Below are 25,360 nucleotides of genomic sequence, written 5' to 3' on the forward strand. Positions count from 1 at the left end.
CAGCAAGTATTCTCTCTTCCAAATACCATATTTGTATTAAAACTATATAACAATTTTACTAATTAAGACCCCCATATCATTCCAAATAGGTTAATATGCTACTCTGTCCACTATTCAGACACTGATTAAACTGGTGATACAGGCTGGCAGTCCTAGTATCAAAGAGGCTGAGATTTAAGGGATTGACTGAGCTCAGCCTGAGGCTACGTACTGAGTTCCAGGCCAGCCTGGGCTACACGGTGAGGCTGTCTCAAACAATTTAGCATTACTGAATTTTACAGACATACAGGATTTCAGAACTGAGTACATATTCTGGAGATGCTGGATGTGAAGAAAAAAAAAATGTCTTCCTGCAGCCAAATGGTCCAAACCCCTTTGGGCTAAAGAGTCTCCATTATCTCCAGGGCTTAAAAATGAAATGTCTCAAAAGCTCCAAACACGCCCAATTAACTCAGGAGCAAAAACACTTCTGTTATCTTTATCTGGCCACAGGCATTATTAGCCTGGGACAAGTCACAGCTATTGCTAAGTAAGGTTCAAGGAGTCTAGTAGCCTAGCTGTAGACTCAAAACAAGAACTGATTTCAGCCTGTCATAGCTACTCTGCCTTTCTCCATCTGCTCTGCCATTGGGAGCTGGGAGAGGGAAGTCATTAAAGACAGTGGTGGGGGAGAGTTTGTGGTTAGGAAGCAGAACCTTAGAGCTGTGTGGTAATCATGTGCGTAAAAAGTTTAGGACATGCCAGACAGCCAAAGCAGGAAGCAGGCAAAGGAAGCCATGTAGTTCCTTTCTGCTAGGGATTCCCCTCTTATGTTAAGCAGAGGGTCAAAAAGATAAAACTCCTTTTCCAGTGTTAGTAACACGTAAAGGTACTGGAAATGCAGGAATTATAGAGACAATTCCTGTAGTATGTGGCATGAGAGTAGTATCCATACCATTCTTTTTATAAAGCTACAGTAATGCCAATTGTTTTGGAGAGAATATGCTACATCCCCAGGTTAACAGGCCTTCAGGTACCGTTATTTAACACATATGCGCCTTAATGACAGGACAGAGTTATGGCAGGTGACCCAGGAGGAAGCGGTGCCTGTGTCAGAGACTCATCTATGGGTGGGGACAGCAGAGACAGCAGCATCGACGGCGCACTGAAAACACCATACCTACTCTTGTAATTCGGAAGAGCTGCATCCCCAAGGCTCCGGGGCGCAGGGAGTGCGGAGGAGAAGGAAGCAGAAAGAATGCAAGCTCTAGAGGACAGGGAGGAGGACAGCTGTAAAATGCTGTCTTCCACACATGACATGGTCCTTGAGCACACAAAGAGCTCACAGCAGCTGCACAAGATCTGAACAAGCCTCGCTGAGGAGCTGTTAATGGCTAGGGGGAAGCCATTGTTCTTTGGGAATGTGGCCACTGCCAGGCTGCTCATGCCCCACAGCCATGTGCACATGGACAGCACTAACTAGACTCAGTGGGCTATAAAAAGTTAAGACATAAATGGGGCAGTGGTGGTGCACGCCTTTAATCCTAGCACTTGGTGGGCAGATCTGAGTCCGAGGCTAGCCTGGTCTACAGAGTGGATACCAGGACAGGCAGGGCTACACAGAGAAACCCTGTCTTGAAAAAAACAAAAAAATCGAAATAAAACCAAAGGCCACAGCTTTCTTAGTGTCTAATATCTCATAATAGCAGTTTAAAACATTGTCTTATTTCGATATGATTCTTCAGAATCTTGAAGACTTAAACTTTCACTTTTAAACTCATCAAACAGAGGCTCTCTCACTTTATTTCTTTAATTAAATGAGCCCGGAGATACAAGCAATTTAGTCTCTACTGGGAACTGTCTCTTAGTGGGTACTGTAGCATTTGCTCGCTTTATCTAGTGCTTCTAAGTTCCTCTGGTTTCACTCCCCTGAACATGTGAACAGAAAGAGGGAAACTCCATGCCCTTATAATCATTACACTGACACTTCCTGATGCACAAATGGCCAATCATTTCCTATCTGCTTCCACTAGAGAACAATCTCCTTCCAAAGTCTTGCTGGAGCAATGTCTGTTCATCATTCCTAAAAATTCTTCTAAACCACATGAAGCAACTTTTCCTTAGAATACCCCAAAACATACATTCCTATTATTCGATAATATTTCCTATCAGAATGAAATTTCTGTCTTGCTATATAACCCAGACTGATCTAGAACTGGCCTCAAACTGTGGTAACCCTTGCACCTTTGCCTCCCAAGTGCTGGGATCACCAGTGTGCACCACAAGGGCCTCCTTCAAATTTCCAGTCATCATTACAGCCCCTCTCTCTAGCAGCTTTTTGTAACACCCTGCCTTCTTCCTTAAGTCTGGAATTACTTTAACTAGAAGTTATTTTTTGACTACTATTGCTTCTCAAAACCTACACCACTATTCAAGACTAAAAGACACTGAATCTACACCCTAAGATCTACACCTACCTATGGGTTTGGAGGAGGGGAAGAGTAGGAATTTAAAATTTTTAAAAATTTTTGACGGAATTCCAGTTTTACAGAATTGTTTGTGTGTCTTCTGCCCCTAGAATGCTAATGGCATAACTGAGCTCTTTACTATACCAACCACAGCTGTATAGACAGCTGGTTCAGTCTACTAGTTATAATCACAGCCAGAATTATTGTTCAAGTCTGTTACTACAACCTTCTGTATCACTGGGACCGTAGCTGGCTGTCACATGACTGCTGAGAAAACCACAAACTTCTGGGCAGAGTGTAGCCCATTGGCCTGATTAGGTTACACAAACCTCGAAGTCCTGAGTGTTACTCCTTCTTCCTCTGTTGGAGCAGTACATACCTCTTCATAATTTTTCGCCTCTACTCCATGCTTCATGTCTAGAATCACGAGTTGGTCAGGTATCCGCCCTGTTCCTGAGAGAGAAATCAAAAGACTCATTGTGCAGAATACTTAAAATTCCGGGAAATCACCCATGCACCCTCCCTCCTCCTAACCCTATCTTCTCAATAGAAGGAAACAGTCATAACTGCTCCCTGCCATTCTGCAGCAGCAAAGTCCTGGCTTGGACTGAAGTCACCAGCACTGCAGACAAAGCTTTCATCTGTGTGGGGTGCCAGGAGCAAGCAGAACACGCCGCTGGCAAACATCTCTGAGCAGGACACAGAGACTGCAACTGGTACAAAGGGCAGACTAGGGAAAAGAAAACAACCTTCCTGGACTAAGATACTTAAGTCACACCAGCATGAAACTGAGTGGCGTGCAGATCAACAGGAGTGGGTACCATTTCTACATCTCAAAAACAGGGCTCTGTCAAATTCCAAGAGACAGTCAAGACCTCTTAGGATTATAGGATATGCTAAGATAGATTACTTGGAACAAACCTTAACATTGAAAATATAGGTCTTATCTAATACCCCTCTTTGTTTAAAACACTGAAGTAGGGCCTATTTTAATAGGTGAAGAAAAGGTTTTAGGGATATCCCCTTAAGCCTTTGAAAAGCTTAAAAAAAAAAGCGGGGAAAAAGTCAAATTTATAGTATAACCCTCGGGATGTTTCTTAGAAGGAAATATCCATCTGGGATAACAGGCCTAAGCAATGCAGCAATCAAAGCAGAAAATTAAACTGATTTAGTGGCTCTTAAGACACTAAGTAGAAGAGGAAAGACTCAAAACCTCCAGAAAACTGTCCACAATTTCCTGGATTTTACCTATTTATAGAATGAAAAACTGCCTGCATAAAGCCAGGCATGGTAGCACACACTTTCAACCCCAGCACTTGGGAGGCAGAGAGAGGCAGCCTGGTCTACAGAGTTCCAGGACATCCAGGGCTACACAGAGAAGTCCTGTTCAAAAGCCCAACAAAAGAAAAACTACCTGCATAAAATCAGAAGCCTTAGGCAGATCTAGTGCCATTTAAACAATGTGTTTCTTGATGTTATTAGCCACAGAGAATTTTACTATTTCCTTGCTGCCTGAGAGACAGATTTTCTGAAACTGGCTGAAGTCAACTCAAACGGTACTAATGGAAAGCTCACTGGGAGCTAGAATTGCACTAGTGAGAGTTTTCAAAGGTATAATCTCCACCTTCAAATGATCTGATGATGATATAGGACAGAGAGACAGACAGACAAACACATACATAAATTTAAAAAATTGTAAACAATAGAGTGTCCATATTTGATCCTGTACCCACGCTGTGCCCTCTGTACAAACTGCTTTGCTCCAGTCTTGCACTCAGATGCTTGCTAGCAGCTAATGTCAGCCTAGAGCTCTCATCTCCTCTCCTTTCCTTCCACTTTTGTTCCATAGCTAGGTTATCTGAGCTAAGGGTTCACATTTAAATTTTTACAGTGTTTTGCATTTTAACCACAGGTGGCACGCGCATGCATGCGTGCGTGCATGCGTGTCTGTGTGTGTGTGTGTGTGTGTGTGTGTGTGCGTGTTTGATGTGCAGATACCTATAGAAGCAGCCAAAAGAGGGTGTCCCCCTGAGCTGGAGTTACAAGCAGACCTACACCACCCAATCTGGGTGCTAAGAACAGAACTCAATTCCTCTGGAAGAGTGGCAAACACTTTCAGCCAATAAGCCATTTCTCCAGCCCACCTTTCCCCTTTTAACACAGGGTCTCATGTAGCCCAGACTAGCCTAGAACTCACAACATAGCTACTAAGTTTGACTGTGACCTCTTGATTCTCCTGTCTTCGCTTCCCAAGTACTGGGATTACAGACATAAACATACATGGCTAAGTATGTTTAAAGACAATAAAAAAACATTAGGATAGACTAGAAAGATCAACTTGCAAGCAAAAGAAAGACCATATAAGTGAGATAAAGATTCTGTGCAAACACAAAGACCTGAGTGCAACCCCCAGAACTATGTAAAATCCAGACATGGGTGTACATCTGTAACTGTAGTGCTCCCACGGCATGAGGCTGAAGGCCAAGATAAGAGAATCCTTAGGAGCTCCCAAGTCACTACCCTGCTACACTCAGCAACAAACAAGGTGGACAGTGAGAACCAAGACCTGCAGCGGGTTGTCCTCTGACTACATATGTGCTTTGGTATGCAAGTGCCTGCACTCACACATACAAACACTCAGAGGTATGCGAGAACACGTGAGCTCGAGAACACACACACACACACACTTTTAAACATAAAAACAAAAAACCCAGGAACTCCAAAGACTAAGACAACCAAGGGTGTTTTCTGAATATTAAATCAACAAGTCTACAATCAAGGCAGCCAAAGCAGCCTCTTCGCCCAATCCCAGGTGAACTCACGAGAGTGACACTGTCCATAGATGTGGTATAAATTTGCTTTCCTTCCTACTTTAGAGGGATAAGAGGCAGATAAGAACAACAGGTCAGAAGTTAAACTTGTTACTCTTGCACAGGACTTGGGTTTCGTTCCCTGCACCCACATGGTATTTCACAACCATCCTTAGCTCAAAATTCTAGAGGATCATACAACCTCTTAGGAGTCTTCTTAGCAACAAGTATGTATTCAGTGCACATACACATAAAATAAAGTCTACAAGTAAATAAAGAAATGCACAAACATACCCAAGCAAGTGATGTCCTAGTGTTTTGTTAACCTGACTCAATCTTGATTCATTTGGGAAAGAAATCCCAACTGAGAAAATGCCTTCATCAGCTTGCCTGTAGGCAAGTCTACAGGGTAGTTTCTTGATTGATGACTGATATGGGAGGGCATACTGTGGGTGGGGCCATCCCTGGGCCAGTGGTCCTAAGTGTTATAAGCAAGCAGGCTGAACAAGCCATGGGGAGCAAGTCAGGAAGCAGTGTTCCTTTCATGGCTTCTGCATCAGCTCCTACCCTGACTTCCCTTTACAATGTACTGCAAGTTGTGCTTGAAATAACCCTTTCCTCCTCAAGGTGGTTTTAGCTAGTATTTTATCAAAGCAGTAGAAAGCCAACTAAATTAGGTGACTATAGCTCACTGGTAGAGACCTTGCCTTTAATGCCCAAGGCCTGAGTTCCATCCCTAACACTAGGGGTGGCAGGAATCCTGACACACACACTTAACCATGCCAGTACTTAGGAGGCCCAATTAAAACCACAAAACCATGGGCTTCTGGCTGATCTGAGTATAAGCTATACAATTTCTTATTAGAACAGTTATCCTATTTCCTTGCCTGATCTGAAGGCCTTAAAGGATCTTGAAAGCTTGAAGAAAAGAAAGGAAGGAAGAGAGGGAGGGAGGGAGGAAGGAAGGGCCTTTCTAGTGATATCTCTCTGCATTTATTTGCCTGGCAAATAGTCTCTTGTTTGCTTCTTCCAGATTTTAGTACAGAAGATCTAGGCTCAAAGCAAAACTACATGGAAAAGATTTAGTTCTCTCCAGCTCCTTTATCATTACACAGGCCAGCCTCCCCCACTCCCAGCATCTGCTATGGGAGTGAACGGTAGATGATGACCCTACACTGATACATGAACATCCATAGCATGAGAGGCAGTGGAATAAATGAGCCAACACACACTGCCCTAGAAATCCTCTGTGCTATATTTCTTCAACCTTTAATTCCACCCAGACAATTTATTAGAAAAACAAGAACCAAATGAAGCCAGAAATCAAGTCCTGCAGAGCTGGAGAGGAGGCTTAATGCAAGGACAACCAACCCTGTAATTACTTACCCTTGCTCTCAAAACACACTTCAAACATGTCATAGTCTTCCGTGGTGAAAGCAAATTTCCCCTTAGTTGCATCCTCCTTGGCATACAGAATATGGCCCGCAGAATCTGTGATCTAAAGAAGAAATAAAAAGTTACTTGGTGAAGAACCCTGAGGAAGGGCAACTCAGAAACAGGGGAGACTGATAATATAAAGAGATAGCCAGGGCTTGGGGAGGTTGCTCAGCTGAACAGGGCTTGATCCCCAGCACTAAATAAAAACTGAGTGTGGCAATGCACACCAGCAATCCCAACACTGTTCAAGTGGAGGGGGGAGGGTCAGAAGTTCAAGGTCATCCTAAACTATATAGAGGATTTGAGACCAGCCAAGTCTATATGGGACCTTGCCTCAAAAAAAAAAAAAAAAACTAAAAAAGACAGCGGGGAGCTGGAGAGAGGGCATGTACTACTCTTTCTGCACACACGCCCAGTGGGTAACAACTACCTGCAACTTCAGCTACTGGGGATCTGCTGCCTCCAGCCTCTTATGTATTCATGTGTACATACCCACACGCAGGTACCATATATACATAGCTAAAATTAATAAAGCTTTTTGAAAGAGACAACAACTGGACTAAAAGATAAAACATCCCCGCCAAGTGTGATGGTGAAACTGAGTATATGCCTTTAATCCCAGCACTAGGAGGCAGAGGTAAGTGGAGTTCTAGGCCAGCCTGGTCTATAAAACAAGTGCCAGGACAGCCAGGGCTGTTACACAGAGAAACCCTGTCTTGATTAAAATAAAAACAAAAACAAAAACAAAAAAAAAAAAAAAAGGATAAAACATCCCAAATAACAATAAAAGTTTATTCATTTAAATAAGTTAAACACCCTCTTTCTTTTACTTTCTTTCAGATTATTTTATGTATATGAGTTTTTGCCTGCATATATGTATATATACCATGTGTGTGCCTGATGCCAGGTGTTAGGTCTAAGGCTCTCCATGTCTAGAAATGAGCTCAAGCTGTACTACAACTCAAGTAAAGCTGGTTAGAAAAAAGCCAGCATTACCCAAGAACTTGTAAAAAGGACTTTTTCAGGGTTTCTATTCCCCCAAAGAGGCAACCCTTATAATCCATATGATTTGTCCACCCCACACTCTCTCAAAGATAACCCTGGCCATGTCCAGTCTGTTTCTCTTTCTCTCTGCTCTGGCCCCTTGCAGATACCTCTGGATATTTTTCTCTCTAACCCACAATAAAAACCTTCCCCCTAATGGAGTGGTCATGTTGTAGTTTCTTTACTGTGCCCCGTTGGGATACACCAGTAGGTCAGAAAAGGGCAATAGCTCCCTAGAACTGAAGCCATCATGTAGGTGCTTAGGAACCAAATCCAGGCCCAGTGCTCTTAACTGCTGAGCTCTACAACTGCTAAAATCTGTTTCAAAAAGTTTTAAACTGTATATGCGTCTGTGTTTATTATGTATGGGTACATGTGGAAGTCAGAAGACAACTTAGGAGACTCAGCTTTCTCCTTCCCCATGTGAGTCCCAGGTGTCGAACTTGGATTGTCAGGTTGAGCTCCATCTCACTGGCAATAAAATCTGTTGACAGTATAGGACCGATCCAGCCAGTGTTCTAAGTTATACTGACTTTATTGTCAAAAACTCACATTAAAGAACATAGACTTATGTATTCCTTAAAGAGAGAGATAACAAAGAAAGATACAATAAAACGCATTTCTTATATAAAATAAATCTTGACATAGCAAGGTTGGAGGGGTGAGAATAGACAGGACACTCTATTACAAAAAAGGAGAAGCCATGTATACACACAACCCATTTCTGAAAACGTCATGTGAAGGGCTGGAGAGAAGGCTCAGTCAGAGCTTAAGAGCACATACTGATCTTATAGAGAATGTTAAGTTAGGTTTCCAGCACTCAGTCAGATGGCTCACAGCCATCTGTAACTCCAGCTTCAGGGAGTTCTTATGCATTTCTCCTCCTCAGGCACCTGAGTATCATACACACACACACACACACACACACACACACACACACACACACACACACACAGAGTTTCTCATATACACATACAAAAAATGAATCTTAGACATAGAGGATAAGCCCAACTTTCTTTTCAAACAGACATGTTTAGCATTCACAAATGATGACTTCTTTATTAGTGGGTCACAGTAGTCCTCATTATTTTTAATTGCTCCATTATGAACGATAACCTACAAGAACAGTCGAAGGGCATACTGTGGTTAAGTGGCCACATGTAAAGCAAGGGGACGGTGCAGCAATTTAAGGGATAAAAGCACATATTCACTCATCTTAAAAGAGGAAGCTACTTTGCAATGTGAAACACAAAAAGTAGTGGCTTCCTTACATTGATAGATGAAAAAAAAAGTTTTAAGGTAATTCTTCTCATATAGCCCTGGAATTCACTATATAAACCAAGCTGGCCTTGAACTCACAGAGATCTGCCAGCTTCTGCATGCTAAAATTAATTAAACTCATGTACTACCATGCCCAGTCTAGAAGTGAAAATGTAAAAGTAAAATTGAGTAGCAAACATTCAGACCTTTTTGTTCTTTTTTTTAAAATAATTTGTTTAATTTTATTTTATGTGTATTGGTGTGAGGGCATCAGATTCTCTGGAACTGAGCTAAGAGACAGTTGTGAGCTGCCATGTGGGTGCTTGGAATTGAACCCTGGTCCTCTGGAAGAGCAGCCAGGACTCTTAACCACTGAACCATCTCTCCAGCCCCCCCCCTTTTGTTGTTTTAAGACAGGGTTCGTGTAGCCTAGACTATCCCTGAATTTGTTATGTATCAGATAATGACTTTCAATTCTTCATCCTCCTGCCTCTTCATCCCAGTATGCAGTGAGATTGTAGGCATTTAGCTCATGTACACAGCCTATGTATGCACATATACACATAAGCATTCATGCCATTTACTTACTTAACAATGTGCTCAGTATGTTGTAAAATTTCAAAATATATAAACCCAACTATAGAGATCAAGGAGGTCTTGAACTCACAGGGATCCACCTGCCTCTGCCTCCAGAGTACTGGGATTAAAGGCATGTGCTACCATACCTGGCCCAACACATTCTTCATATTTGTAGAATGGATAATTTAAAATACCTTAATTATTTACCAGGGTGTAGTGGGGCACACATTCAATCCCAGCACTGGGAGAGGCAGGCAGATCTCTGAGTTCAAGATCAGCTTGATCTACATAGTGAGTTCTGGGTCAGTCAGGACTGTAGAGAGACGCTGTCTCAAAAATAACAAAAAATTATTTTTCAATGTGTTGAGTGTTTTGCCTGCATGTATTTCTGTGTACCGTGTGCATGCCTAGTGCCTACAGGAGCCAGAGAAGAAAGTATCAGATTATCTAGAACTAGAGTTATAGACATATGTGAACTGCCATTTTGGTTCTGGGAATCAAACCCCGGTCCTATGGAAGAGTATTAGTGCTCTTAACTACTGAGATGACTCTCCAGTCCCAACTACTTTACTTCTTAAGTAGTTGGTGTTTTACCAGAAGGAAAAGCATAGCAAATCCAAAATACACATCAACCTGTCCAGCAAGCACCACCATCAAGCCTTTAGGGCCTTTTCCATAGCAGCCCTGACCACTCCTAGTGACTGCAGAGACAGAGCTGCTGAAGCTCCAAAAGGGCTCTGAGACAGCAAGCAATGTATGCAGTGATTGAAAATACCTATCCAAATATTTACACATTAAGTACACAAATATATTAATGTTTTCTTTGGTTCCACCACACAAAGAAGTAGAAGCACTTTTTGTTTGCTGTTGTTTTAAGACAGTATCTCCCCATTATGTAGTCTTGGCCATCCCAGAACACACTACGTAGACCAGGCTAGCCTCAAACTCAGAGGCATGTAATACCATGTACCACAGGTTAAATAGAAGTACAGTTTAAGAGTGGTTAATTCTGAATGGTAGGACTTCTTCACACACACACACACACACACACACACACACACACTTACTTTTTGTTATATTCACTTACTTACTTTGATAAGGGCAGGCGCCATACATGTGGAAGAGGGCAACTTAAGAAAGTTGACTGTCTCCTTCTATCATAGGGATTCTGAGAATTGAACTCAAATCAACTTTTGTTTACGAGTCCTTCTATTTTCTTAATTTTCTACCATGGCATATGTTACATAGCAGGAAAAGCAAAGCTATTTTGTTTTGGAAAAAATAATAACTAAAGAAAGTTAACTTATTAGACAAATTTGAAAGGATATGTTAATAAAACTCCCAAATTCTCTAATAATACTGATTAATATTAGTTCAGTGTTTCTGCCTTTCACATTATCCATTAACCTGTGAGACAGCAAATTCCTGAGCTCTGTGGTCACTGGGTAAGTGAGGGAAAGGTCATTTATCTATTTCCTTTTTGCCATTTCAGTTTTGCATTTCCTTGATAATTAAAGATGATGGAGACACCTTTTTGTGTACCTGTTGGCTTTTGGAATGAAGTGGTGAAATAATCTAATTAACTTGGCTTATGAGAGTATCAACATGGTATATACAACTTCTGTTCACCAATTATACCAAAAATGAAGCTGAAAGCAAGACACAAAAAGGACAGCTGGAATGCAAGGCAAAGCATCACAGCTACAGGTGCACAGGAATTCGGAGTGCATGGTGGGTTTGGGAGAATGAGCTGAAACTTAAAGGATGAACATCAGCCAAGGGAAGAAGAGAGGTAAGAGCTTCCTGCAGCTGAAAGGCCTCTCGAATGGTCCACAGCACTGCTCTTCTGCATTCACACCAGCAACATCAGCAGGCAGCCACAGGGCCATGATCTCAGCAAAGAGATGTTAAAGCCTCTGTTCATGGGACACTTTTCCTGAGTAATCAACTACGGAAAAAAGAAAGCAAGCAAAGGGCGAGCAGGGAAAAAGGTCTGGGAACTTGTCAAATCCCAAACTCATGTGGCCAGTGTGGTGCCACACTTCCTTTGTTCAGAATCAGCCCACCACTAAACACTCCCTTTCCTACTCCCAGCCTCCTAAAAGCACACTGATGTCCTTTACAGAAAGCTCAACAAGGCAGACTGACGGGATGGCTCAGTGGTTAGTTGGGAGGATGTTGCTTTTGCAGAGGACCTGGGTTTGATTCCTAGCACCCAAAAGTGAGCTCACAGCTATCCACAACTCCAGTTCCAGAGGATAAAACATGCTCTTCTGAACTCCTCAGTTACCAGGTACACATGTGATAGAGCATACATGCATGTAGGCAAAATATTTGTACATATAAAATAAAATAATTCTGAAAAAATTTGAAAAAGTAGGAACAAAGCTGATGTGAAAATCCCAATTTGATTAATCTCCTACGAATGGTGTCTCAGATAACACAGAATGTTTCTAGTAAATCTAGGTGAGATTTCACTATGGTCACTAGTCTAATTCTAAAGGGAGTGGAGCTGAGGTGTGTTTAATCATAAGAGAACCAGTAGGGGACAACAGGGACAAAGTAGTAAGCTTACAGCAATGAACAATCAGAGATTTCATCTTCTCCGCACTCAGGCAAGGAAGGGGACGAGGTCACTGCCTAGACAAACAACTCAATTTAACAGCATTTATGAGAGCCAACACACATTTGCCCAACCACCTTATTTCCTAGAAGAGAGATTATGATCACTTTAATTTTCTCCTAAAATATTAAAAGTGTCCTTCAATGATTTTTTTAATTTAATGAAAGGAGCCTTTCCAGATTATAAAAGTACTTAAATGCAGGTCATAAACTCTTACTGAAGCACTGGTAACAATGTTGCATGGAAAGATTTGCAACATAAATCAAGAACTCAGCTGTGTTCCTCTGAAGGACTGCACAATTCCCACCTCCAACTGGTCCTTCTAAATGACCCGTCTACACTGTGCAGAGAAACTAGTCATGGAAGGACTGCTTGTTCTGTCTGTTCCATGACATCTGAAAAACCATTAGAGGTTAAGTTCATTCTAGGGCACAGATGCAACTGTATTACTAGAGGGCTGAATGAAGGACCCACATTTTTAGGTATTTTTCAAATTTAATTTTATATGCATGAGTATTTTGCCTGCATGTATGTATGTGTAACACATGTGTGCCTAAAGGCCAAAAGACATTATATATTCTGAAACTGGAGTTACAGATGGAGTTACCATGAGGCTGCTGGTACTGAATCCAGGTCCCTTGCAAGAGAAACAAAGACTTTGAACTGCTGAGCCATCTCTCCAGCCCCCAACCTGTAGAGGTCTCAGCTTACAGAAAGCACTAGAAACCAGAATTGTTAAACACACGGCCTTTTTTCTTCAAAAGGAGGAAATGGTGCCTGTTCCCTGGAAGGCCGGAGTGGATGCTGTCTAACAACTTGCTGATCTTTTACTATGCTATAGTGCCAGCCTTCACTCAAATCCCCCAAATCCTCAGCAACCCTCAGTCAATAGAACACATCTACATGCTTATTTATCACAAACCCTTCGTCCCTAGACCCTTATCCTGAACACTGTTTATCAATCAATAAAATTCATTTCTAAAGTCAAGACCACAGGTGCTTGGCTAAAGAGATGTAGCCATGCCTAAAGTTTTGTTGTGATAACTGTCATATGGAAAGCTTTCCCCAAAATTTTACTGTGTTTAAATGTCTAAGAAAAATAAACTGCTTAGTCAGGCATTTAACCCAGCACCAGCTAAGTCATATTGACCAGAGTTTCATTTTTACCTCAAGAGGATTATTTCCCTGGCAACTGTGACATTTGCAGTGACGCCCCCCCCCCCAACCCCAAATCCACTGCCTTTCATCAGCATGAAACTCGTCTTCCAGAAATAATGTGCAATGATACTTAGCACTCTTTTGGATGTCACAATTCTATCCTCACCACTTAAGCTAACCCAACCATGAGGGAGTAGTTATTTGGATTCTTAGAAATCTATTAAACTAACTCACACAAACTGCTGGGCATTCTAATAAATCTTAGTATCTTCCTTAAAACCAGTAAGTCTTCTATCAAGTACAAACAGCTGCAAAGCTATTAGTCTTACAAAGTAAAAAAACATTATATAAACCAGCAGGTGACACATTAAAGAATAGGAAACTGGGCCAAACGCAGTGATTAATTAATCAGAGCCCACAAAGTCTATGGGCTGAAATGATGTGATGAATTAATTTATTTACTGGTTCCCAGGTAAGGTTTTGCCTTGTAGCACTGGGTAGCCTGGAATTTGCAGTAACCCTCTGCCTCAGTCCCCTGAGTGCTAGGATTGCAGTCCAAGCAAATGATGTTGCTTTTTGTTTTGTTTGTTAATTGTTTTGGTTTTCCAGACAGGGTTTCTCTGTGTAGCCCTGGCTACCCTGGAACTCACTCTGTAGACCAGACTGGACTTGAATTTAGAAATCTGCCTGCCTTTATCTCCCTATTGCTGGGATTAAAGTTGTGCACCACTAAGCTGGGCACAAATAAGTTTTTAACTTTCCTTTAATTACAAACTTTTGATTACAGCTGGGCTGGAACTCAATCGGCATCAAACTAGGGTAATGTCACTATGGGATCCTACTCCTGAAGCCTACTCCCTGGTGATAGGATTACAGCCACAAAACATCCTGTACTACCATGCCTGGTTAAACAACAACAAAAACTTGTAGTGATTACCATAGAGTTCTCTGGTTAAATAAAGGTAATATTAAGCTCTAAAATTTGTCCATAAATGACATCATGGAATAGGAAGTAATAAAATTTTGTTTCTAGGTAACAGTTTCTAATGAAAAGCAAAAAAAATTCACGACTTGAAGAGAGGGAAAGGTGTTAATTGTATAAGCAGAGTAGTTGATGTCAAGACTGTGAATACTCACACTGAAACTGTCAACTCAGAGAGAAAATGGGTCACTGGGGAGATAAACTCATCTAGAATGCTGTCTTCTTGGATTAGTCTAAGCAGTGGTGAGGAGCAGGTTCTTGAGCTGGTCCTGAGGCCTGCCTGCTGACCAATTCTATTACTAAACATTCAAGATAACCCCCTGCCAGAATGCAGAAGGAGCTGAAGTAGCTCAGGTCAATAAAGCTCTTGGGAATAAAACAGAAGAGTGGGCGTGTGGAGGGAGTGTTTCAAGAGCCTGGGGTCTGTATGGCACTTTTGACCTTAAGTCTACATGAAATGGAGATGAAAAGACTGGAAGAAAAGCAATCTGAGCTATATATGATTTATTTAGTGATGAAAGCCCACAAATTTATCTCAGGGACAATTTTCCTGGAACTAAACATGAACAATTTATCAACCACAGCCTGCTAAAGACACAAACAGAGTGGGTTCATCTGGGCAGTCTTAGTGACCTGACCCTCTCTGTATTGATGATGGCCTGACCTCATACAGCAACTGCACCAGGACCTCGAGGAACCTGAATGTTCCCAAGCCCTGGCTCTCTGCCTGGCCCCCTTACCTCGACTCTCTTCTCCATTCCAGCCCACTCCTGCTGCCCACAGAACACCAACCTCGCTCCAAAATTGCTCCAAAATTTGGCCACCCGTTGCTACAACTGTCCGGGGGAAGGGCATCAGAAAAAAAATTAGTAACAATATTATCTCTATTCTAACAACAGGTAAGCCAATAAAAAACAGGGTTCCCTGAAGAAAAGGGGATCCTGGACTCTAGGACCAATCAGAAAATATACAAGATTATAACATCTTACAGTGCCAGAAAGTGAGGAAGCCCTCAAAAACAAAACCCCGGGGCAGGAGTATGTGAAAGAGACAAGCCCAAGGACAGTGCCCTGAACAGCCAAGCTGTTCCACAATCGGATCACTAAACGAAGTGGAAATGGGCTGTGACTGGAAGAATACTGTGTCTGTGAACCCACGCCAATACCACACGGCTGAACCACGGAGGGAGAAGAGGCAAGTCTCTTTCAGTAGACTGGTGCCACACCCTCCGGGAAGGGAACCCAACTCCCCTCTCCCTGAGTGAGAGCTGGCTGCACTAAAGGACTTCATCCCAATGTGTACAGCATAAAGAACAGCTACAGAGGAGAAGGCTGGCAAACACTAACATTTGACCTTTGTGCCCCCCTCAACACACAGCGTTTTATCATGAGAAAATCATCAGACAGAAGAGCCATCCTAGGGGCTGGAAAGGTGGCTCTGAGCTAAGGACACTGGCTGCTCTACCAAAGAACCCAGGTTTGAGTCTCAACACCCACACAGTGCTAAGAACCATCTCTAACTCCTGTTCCAGGGGGTCCGACACCCTCTTCTGGTCTTGGTAGGCAACAGGCTCGCACCTGGTACACAAACATATATATACAAGCAACACACATATAAAATAATCTTACATGTTTCACTGCCTCACCCTTTCCCCCCAAGGCAGATTTCTCTATATAATAATAGCCCTGGCTGTTCTGGAACTAAGATTTGTAGACCAGGCTGGCCTTGAACTCACAGAGATTCACCTGCCTCTGCCTTCCAAGTGCTATTAAAATTTGTTTAAAATAAATTTAATAGAAATGTGAAGATGCAACTCCCTTCAGGTTGGCCTTTATCTACACTCTTACCCTCTTAGGTTTAAGGACAATTACCAACCTTGTAGGTCCATCCTACAAACTCTAGTACAGAATAAAAATACTCTCAACAAAGCCACCTCCTTCCTTCCTTTGAGACAATACAGGATGTTAGTTAAGATGGAAGGTTCTGGGCTGGAGAAATGTTTCAGCAGTTAGGTATACTTGTTGCTCTTGCAGAACACCCAATTCAATCCCCAAGACCCACATAATGGTTCACAAGCAACAGTGACTCTGCTCTCAGGGGACCCAAGGTTTCCTTCTGGCCTCCTTCAGGACCAGACATGAATGTAGTACACAGATATACATGCAATCAAAACACCCATACATGAAAAATAAAATCATTTTTAAAAAGCTGTGAGGTTCTAAGCTGGGCATGGTAGTGCTTGTCAACACTCTCAGCTCTTGGGCAGAGGCAGAGGGTCAGGAGGAGTCCACAGAGTTCAAGACCACCTGGGCTATGTGAGAAACAACAATAACAAAAACCAAGGGGAAGAAAAATGATGGAAGGTTCTAGAGTCTTGGTCTATGCTTAAATCACAGCTACATCACTTACTGGCTGTAAAGCCGTTGGCATGGCATGCCTTTACTCACAATGTAAGGACCCAGTTGTGCATACTTCATAAGATCACTGAAGAGGGTCAAGGCCTGGACCAGTGCCTGTCACACAAGCACTCAGTGGAATGCTGCTGTCTGAAGGACTAGCAGTACTTATCACGACTGTCTGTTTGGCCTAACCCAGAACTCCCTAAATTTTCCTAATTACCCTCATTTTTCTCACCAAACTGTATTTAGAGACAGCAGGGAAGTATGCTGTGCTAATGAAACCCAGGGACAACTGGGGCTCAGATGCTCACTGCATGGGAATGGAGGGAAACAACTGGGCCCATCTTCAAGGGAACAGTGGGACACTTAGAAGCTGTAGGGCCCAAAGGCCTGGCAAAGCAGAGAGGGAGAGTAAATGTGCTGGCTGGTGTTTTGCCAATGTGACACAGCCTAGAGTCATTTTAACAAGTGGGAACCTCAACTGAGAAAATGCACCCACCAGAATGGCCTGTGGGCATTTTCTTCATTAATGACTGATCCAGAAGAGCCCAGCTCACTGGGGGCAGTACTACCCCTGGGCAGGTGGTCCTGGATAACATAAGAAAACAAGTTGAGCAAGCCTCAAGGAGCATGCCAGTAAGCTCCATGCCACCATGGCCTGTTTCAGTTTCTGCCTCCAGGTTTCTACCCTGACTTGCTGGACTACAAGCTTAAAGTCAAGTTGTGTTTGGTCATGGTGTTGTACACAGCAAGAGAAACCCTAACCAACACAGTGAGGAATCCAAGGTTAACTCTAGCACTTCCAGAGTGTGGTTTATAATCTGATAGAGCAAACTACAGGCATAATCCAACGGGGAGCCAGGGTTGCTGGTCCTGCCTGTCACCCCAGCACTCGTAGGGCAGAGAGGGAGGGTCAACTGTGAGACCAGCCTCAGACTGGAGGGAGCACCAGGGTTTCCAGGTAAGACTCCATCTCAAACAAACTAAAAACAAACAAAAACCCAGGAGTCCTAGTCTGGGTAAAGGATGACAAACATTTTCAAAAGGCTATGGCTGGCAAGATGGCCAGGGTGCCTGATGACCTGAATCCAATCCTGGAACCCACAGTAAAAACAGAAAACCAATTCCCGCAGGTAGCCCTCTACTTTCGCATGCTCACACGGGGTTCTTACACATGTACACACATGTACACACACGTACACACACACACACACACACACACACACACACACACACACACACAGAGTGTTAGGGGAGGTAATCCATACCTATAGTTCCAAGTTCCAACATTTGGGAAATAGAGAGGAAGAACAGAAGAGTTATCCTTGTTCTCAGCTACATAGCAAGTTTGAGCCTAGCCTAGAACATGGCCATGTCTTAAGATGAAGGGGAAAAAAAGACAGACTACCTTAGGGCAGGGGTTAGGTAAAGTGAGTATTCTGTAAATTCTGAGGTCAACTTCCTGCATAAACAAATATGCAAACACAAGTTGCCACCATATCTCAAAAACAAAAAAACATGAACAGAATTTACTGATTTTTCTTTCTTTCTATTTCCTTTTTGTAAAATTTATTTTTAATTACATGTGGAGGTGCAGATGGCCCTGGAGCTGGATTTATAGGTGGTTGTAAGCCACCACCGTGGGATGCAAGGGACCAAACTCTAATTTTCGCAAGAACAGTACCTGCAGCCAGGCTTAATCCCAGCACTCTGGAGGCAGAGGCAGGCAGATCTCTGTGAGTTTGGGGCTAGCCTGGTCTACAGATCGAGTTCCAGGACAGGCTCCAAAGCCATACAGAGAAACCCTGTCTCAAAAGCCAAAACAATAAAAATAATCAAAAAAGAATAGTACCTGATAATTCATACCCACATAGCCATCTCTCTAGTCCCTACCCTGACTTTCCAGTCACGAGCAAATACAGTCTATCAACCTTATTTCTGGAAGTCGGAAGAGCACACAGATTATACTGAGAACAAAGTCAAAGAACAAGCAGCATTCAACACTACATCCCTTCAGTTTTCCACCCAATTCAGTGATGACACGGCACAATACGCCCATGGTGTTTAAGACAAAATATGATGGGGGGGGGGGTTGTTCCTGTACAACTCTTGGGAATCAGAAATGGGAAACTTCCCAGCACTGGTGGCATGACAGGCAGATGCTCTCTTCCTGCTTCTACCAGCAGTTGCTACGTTTTAACACCAGCAATAGTCACGCTTGAGTGGAGGGGGCGGACACAGGGAAGAAGATCGAAAGAGGGAGGGAGGGAACGAGAATGAAAGACCATTGCTGTCCTAACAACACTACTGCGGGGGTGAAGCCAGATCAAATGTTTTTTTTCATACTGTTCCAGAGTTATTTACGGTAAAAACCTCCAGCGTGACCCCTTTAGGCACAAACAAAGCCTTGTTCTTTTTTAACAACTAGTCTCTTGATTTCCCACACATCATGTTGAACAATGAAGTTGGGGCGCAGGATAAAGCAGATGACATCAACCTCACTCAAGTCTGAGGCTTAGTTGGGGGACCAAATCCTGGTCCGTGGCCAGCTGAGTGATTTCACAGAGGGCCCTACTGTCTACACTGCCAAGCTGATATGAATATGGGGGCGGTGGCTTAGCATCATCCAGTCAGCAACTGACAAATCAAAGTCATTGCACTCCTCCAGGTCAGCTTTATAATCTGTTCCACTTCCTAAAAACTGAACTGTCTTCAGAAGTTATCACAGATTTCAAAAGCTAAGCAGCACCCCTTTCCACGGTTCCACGGTTCAGAAGACGCACAGCTATAGACAACTGGTCACTGAGTAAAGAGTTAGTGAAGAAACACTATCCTTTAACTTTTATGAAGAAGGAAATAAAAGGCCAGAGCTTAAGCAAAAGCTAGAAGATTTGTATATAATACAAGAAGAAACTTGACTGTAATGCAATCAAATGATAATGTACCAAATGGCCTTCCGTAGCAAACCACCTAGTTACCGGTAGCATTAAATATCAATTTTAAAGCGCCATATTTTCACACAAAGAAAAAGGTAAGCTCAAGTTAAGGAGTCAATTCCCATGGTAGCTACTGATAAAAGAGAAGCTTCTTTTGAGAAATAAGCAACAAATATTTGATTGTCCTCTACAACACAAAAGTTCTCAGTATAGACACCAGAAATATAATCATTCCCTGAAAAACCTGGAAACTGTATTACATACATTGTCTCGTCACACTGTCCAGCATGCATGTTCATGTCTGCAGTCCCTACACTTAGGACCATCAATTCCTACAAAGGGCTTTATTAGGACATGAAGTAATAAGGCAATCTCTTCTTTGACTATGGATGGTGAGGGACACGTTCAGCTTCAAATTTGGGTAGCAAGTCTTTATAGTCTATTACTATGGACGACTTAGTATCATTTTGTGCAACGAGTGGGGAACACAGTGGTAAGATAGACAGCTATGTCTGAGAGAGCAGTGCTTGCATGAGAAACACACACACATACACACACGCACGCAGGCTCACATGGCTAGCTGTCCACAGGACTTCCATGACCACTTAAGTAGTCTTTATCCACCAATCACTTCCTCCCTTATTGTTTGACTTTTCAGAATACTTTTTACTACTGGAAATCAGGCTTTTTCATCTTCTTTTATGTTTTATCTTTGTTGTTCCTCATTACAATTCATGGACTTTAACTCATAAACCATTAACATTCAAAAATATTAAAGAGATATTTTTGGATTAACAGAGGAATCACAAACAGAATGCCAGAACCCATCTCATTAAAACATTCTGTATCATCAGGTGGTGGGAGAGGAGAGAGAGAAAGAGAAGAATAAGACATTATGGAGATCAAAAGGAAGCATCACATTACACTAAGAAGGCTGTCCTGTCAAGCAATGCATAATGAAAGCATATGGAGGCACCCCAAAGCTGAGAAATGGATCAACTAACAATATTATATTTAAAGATCTGAAAGATATTCAGTATGGCTAAAGTAAAAGTGAGGGGATGGAATTGAAAGGGAGGGATCATAGATGAGGGAAGTGTGATAACCACTCATCTGTTCACTCATTTCATTAATTCTACCATGAGCTAGGCATTATATTACACATAGCATTGCAATGGGACACACATACTACTCAAAGAACTTGCAGCCTATCCTGAGCCGGGTAAACACAAGAAACATAGGAACTAGTACATTCACTGGACATTAAGATGTTCTCAGACAGGAGGATGACTCCCTAAGGTTCATCCAAGCATAGCTTAGCCTGGTGGCACAGGCCTGCTAATACTTGGGAGGTTGAGGCAGCAGGTTTGCAAATCAAAGGCCTAAAAACTAACTTAAGAGAACTGGGGACAGGGACACAGTTCAATGGTAAAATGTTTGTCTACCAGATTCAGTCCTTAACTCTACCTCCAAAAAGGGATGGGGATGGAGATGTAGAGTGTTTGCCTTGCGTGTATGAGGCCCTGGGTCTGTCCCTAGCACCACATAAAACAGTCCAGTGGCATATAGCTACAAAGTAAGTTTGAGTGAGTATTTTGGGATAGATGAGACCCTATTTCAAAAACAAACAAAAAAGGCACTAAACAGTCACAAAGATCCTTCAGGGCGGTCACCACGGACCACGTTTAGTGGTTCAACCATACTAGACAAAGTCCTCATTTCTCCTACCTCCACTCAAACTGAACCCGAGCCAGTTGAAGGGTATGTGACCACCTAAGAGATGACAACCCATAGGCTGATCAAAGACCGGTACTGTGTGTGTCCTGACATGCAAGCAGGAGCTATGTACTTGGGAGGTACACTTTTGAAACTAAGATGACAATGCACTATAGGGATCCTTGAGGCAGTATTTCAGCAGGAGCAGCCACAACTTTAAGAAGCAGAACTAAGTGAATAGATACTTTAGTTGCAATCTAATGAGGAGCTTGAAAGTAAAAATGAAATATATGTTACATAGAAATATGTTTTTTCAAGACAGGTTTTCTCTATAGCTTTGGATCCTGTACTGGAATTAGCTCTTGTAGGCCAGGCTGGCCTTAAACTCCCAGAGATTTGCCTGCCTCAGCCTCCCCAGTGCTGGGATTAAAGGCTGAGAACTGTTAACTAAAAAGTTACTGCCAGGCGGCGGTGGTGCACACCTTCAATCCCAGCACTAGGAAGGCAGAGGCAGGAGGATCTCTGTGAGCTTGAGGCCAGCCTGGTCTACAGAGTGAGTTCCAGGAGAGCCTGGGCTACGCGGAGAAACCCTGTCTTGACCACCCCCTACTATAACGTCTTCATTAGCCCTGTTTACATGAATTGTAAATTTCAGCGTAATCAAATGGTGGTTTTTAAAAATCACAGAAAAGAATCTGAATGCTAACAGGAGCATCTTATCTTACAAAGTATTGCATTTTTGGCCATACTACAAATAAAATTTTTTTCTCAATTTCAAAATAAATGCCCAGTTATAAGAAGCAATGTTTTTGTAGATATGGTGCCACATGTCTTCCAATCCCAGCACTCAGAAAGCTAAGGCCAACTTGGGCTACAAAGACTGTCTTAAAAAAAAAAAAAAAAAAAAAAAAATCGATCCTGGCGCTCAAGAGGCAAGGGCAGGCAGATCTCTGAGTGTGAGGCCAGCCTGGTTCTACACATCGAGTTCCAGGACAGCCAGGGCTACAGAATGAGACCTTGTAATAAATAAATGAATAAATATCTGCTTCTGGCTTGAAAAGCCCCCCACCTTCCTCTTCTCTGATTCCACTCCACATAGTAAACCACTTAGGTAACTTTAGTGTGGTCTTCTAGCCACTAAAGTGACGGGGTTGTGTTACTGCAGCAGCGGGACCCTAAAGCACACTTGAATTCAGGGAATCTATCATGGCCCTCAATCCCACAGTACCACCCATGAGGTAAGGAGACTTCGTTTTTTCAGCACTGGGCGTCAAACTGGGGGTAAGTGCTCTACCATGAAGCTACATCCCAGTCCCATACAACACCAGCTCAAATACCCACACCAAAAACATAAAACTGAATCTGATTCCATATTTATACCTCACTCCTTTTATAAGAAATATGGTGGTGGAGTGGGGGAGGGGCGATAAGCTTCCAGAAGTGGGTGCTAGGAACCCAACCGAGGGCCTCTACAAGAGTAGTATGCGTTCTTAACAGCTGAGCCAGCTCTCTGGCCCCAACAAATACATTTTAAATAGGTCTTTTTCAAACATGTGGAAATGTTATAAATTTTTGGGGTGTGTGTGTGTGTGTGTGTGTGTGTGTGTGTGTGTGGGTGGGTGGGTGGGTGTGTGTGAATAGAGAGTTCCAGGCCAACCTGGGAGGGTTCCAGTGAGGCCTAAAAAGAAGGGTACACTGGTCACTCCAAATTCACTTTCTCCACCACTGACCCTTATATTCCTTTTATCATCATTGCTTCCTGGTTTTCTTTTCTTCTTTAATACCTGGCTCAATTCATTCCTGTGTACTTTCTACCTGGTGTTTGGGTTTAGGATCCCAGTGGTCCAATTTAGCTGGCCAGTAGCAAGGACACAGCAGACAAAGTGAGATACTAGTGAGGAGAAGCACAAACTGGTGATGCCCCTTCAACAGCCTTCGTCTCCACCCAACCTCAGATGGTCACCACTCTACGCTTACACCACCCTTCCTATCTCACTGAATGCTGCTAGAAACAAGGCAACACACTAAACACTCCAGAAAGCACAACCAGGAAAACAAGTCCTGCCCTTAGGAAACTACTACTAGCCTAATAAGGCGGGGGGGGGGGGGGGAGGTGTCAACAGAAGCAGTTACTACCTGCTCTGGTCAGGAAGGCCCTAGTTAGAACACAAACTGGAAGCTAACAGATCTCACCAGAGCTCTATAAGGCATGTTGGCGAATGGAACTTATCAGACAGGCAATAGTGAGCCACTGAAAGGTTTTCAAACAGGACTAGAGGAGAGACAGCAACCCTGTTTCAGGCTGGAGAGATGGCTCAGGGTTAGAACACATCTCCTCTTTCAGAAGACCCAGGTTGGGTTCCCAGCATCCACATGGTGGCTCACAACCATCTGTAACTCCAGTTCTAAGAAATCTGATGTCCCTTCACACCCCAGGCACCCACATGATACACATAAATACATACAGGTAAAACACTCATATGTATACAATAAAATTTAAAAACTTAAACTGTTTCTTCTATTTAGCTTAAGAATGTGAAATCTTCATTCTGTTAAAAAGAAACAAAAGATTACCAGTGTTTATTGTGAATGAACACAATTACTCAGAACACAATCAACTCTTGGCTATTAACAATTCAAAAACTCCACTGAAAACTCGGACCAAATGGCATTATGTAAAGTAGCTGTCACCATCCAAGGGTCAAGAAGACCCTGGTGTCGTTAAACGAGAAGGCACTAGAGACTAAGCATTTAGTGACCAATAAATGGACTCCAATAAATCCCAGAAATCACAAACTAAAAGCAAAAGGAAGATTGTTAGCACTTTTCTGCCAATAATATTTAATGGGCCAATTCCATCTGGAACCCTTGTTCATTCTGAGTCTCAGTTTCCTCGTTTATATAAGACCAACGGTACCCATCTGTTCCATAGGGTAGTGTCTGAACTAAACGTACAACCTTTAAGAGGCACAGGAAGTGACACGGCAGATGCTTAATAAGTAGCAAACTTTATTAGTCACAGTCAACCTTATTGTCTCCACGATCCTGTCTGCGTTGAGGTGTCTTATGATGCCAATCCCCGCGGATCCTCTAGAGATACCTCAGGAAAATCACGTTATTGCTCAAGATTCCTGAGCCCTCACAGATACAGGATCCTGACGACAGCCGAAATAGTCCCAGGTCTCCAAGAGGCTCGGGGCGCCAACGCCTCACAACCCTTCCCAGGGCCCGGAATTTGGCGCGCAGCCCCGCCCCGCGAACCCCAACGCGCGGGGTGAAGGGGCGGTGCGCACCGCACGTCCTGAGCGCTGGGGGAGGGGGCCAGGCCCAGCCCCGGCCTCCGCCCGCCGGCCTCCCCCACCCCGGCCTTCCCCGGCCTCCGCCTGCCACCTCGCCGGCCGCCCCCGCGCCGCCCCGGGCCGCACCTTGAGATGGGTGCGCAGGCCGCCTGCGCCCCCGGACTGGTCGGTGATCTCGTACGCGCCCGTCACTAGCAGGTCCTTGTGGATCTCCTCGCGGAGGCACTTGCGAGAGTTCACGGGCAGGTGGAAGGAGATGGCGAGGACCGAGCCGGGGCCGAGCAGGAGCAGGAAGAGCAGCGCACACGGGCGAGGGCCAGGCCGGGATAGTGGGCCAGACAAACCAGACATGGTGCCGGAGCCTCGTTCACCACCCGGGGCCTCTAGCGCGCCGGAACCGGGCGGACCCACGTGACTCGCCTCTGACCTGGCGAGGCCGTCGGCGCCATCTTGGAGATGGGCTAGTGGAGAAAGAATGTCTAACAAATAAATCTTAAAACTCGAGGAAAGATGCGGTAGTGTGTCAAAACCACGGGCTTAAGGGGCTGGAGGAGTGTTGCAAGATATTTGTTTCGTGCGGGCTTTGTTTTTTTACTGGAGCGAAAGACCGCTGAGTGAGCCATGGTAAGTATGGGCAGCCCTGGAAGTAGTTCTAGTTTAACCTACCGGA

General features: G+C 43.5%; 1 protein-coding gene across 1 annotated transcript in view; it reads right to left on the reverse strand.

The window, feature by feature from the left end:
• Positions 1–25,096, reverse strand: part of Tmed10 (transmembrane p24 trafficking protein 10) — a 35,798-nt gene extending 10,702 nt beyond the window's left edge. Inside the window, exons 1-3 of the mRNA XM_051196355.1 lie at positions 24,817–25,096; positions 6,644–6,755; positions 2,827–2,900 (exon numbers count right to left, since the gene is read on the reverse strand). Coding sequence (XP_051052312.1) covers positions 2,827–2,900; positions 6,644–6,755; positions 24,817–25,041 — 411 coding nt within the window. The 5' untranslated portion in view covers positions 25,042–25,096. The remainder of the gene's footprint in view (positions 1–2,826; positions 2,901–6,643; positions 6,756–24,816) is intronic.
• Between the last annotated feature and the right edge of the window lie 264 nt (positions 25,097–25,360).

This window comes from Phodopus roborovskii, unplaced genomic scaffold (assembly GCF_943737965.1).
Source record: "Phodopus roborovskii unplaced genomic scaffold, PHOROB, whole genome shotgun sequence".
In the NCBI taxonomy this organism is placed as follows: domain Eukaryota; kingdom Metazoa; phylum Chordata; class Mammalia; order Rodentia; family Cricetidae; genus Phodopus; species Phodopus roborovskii.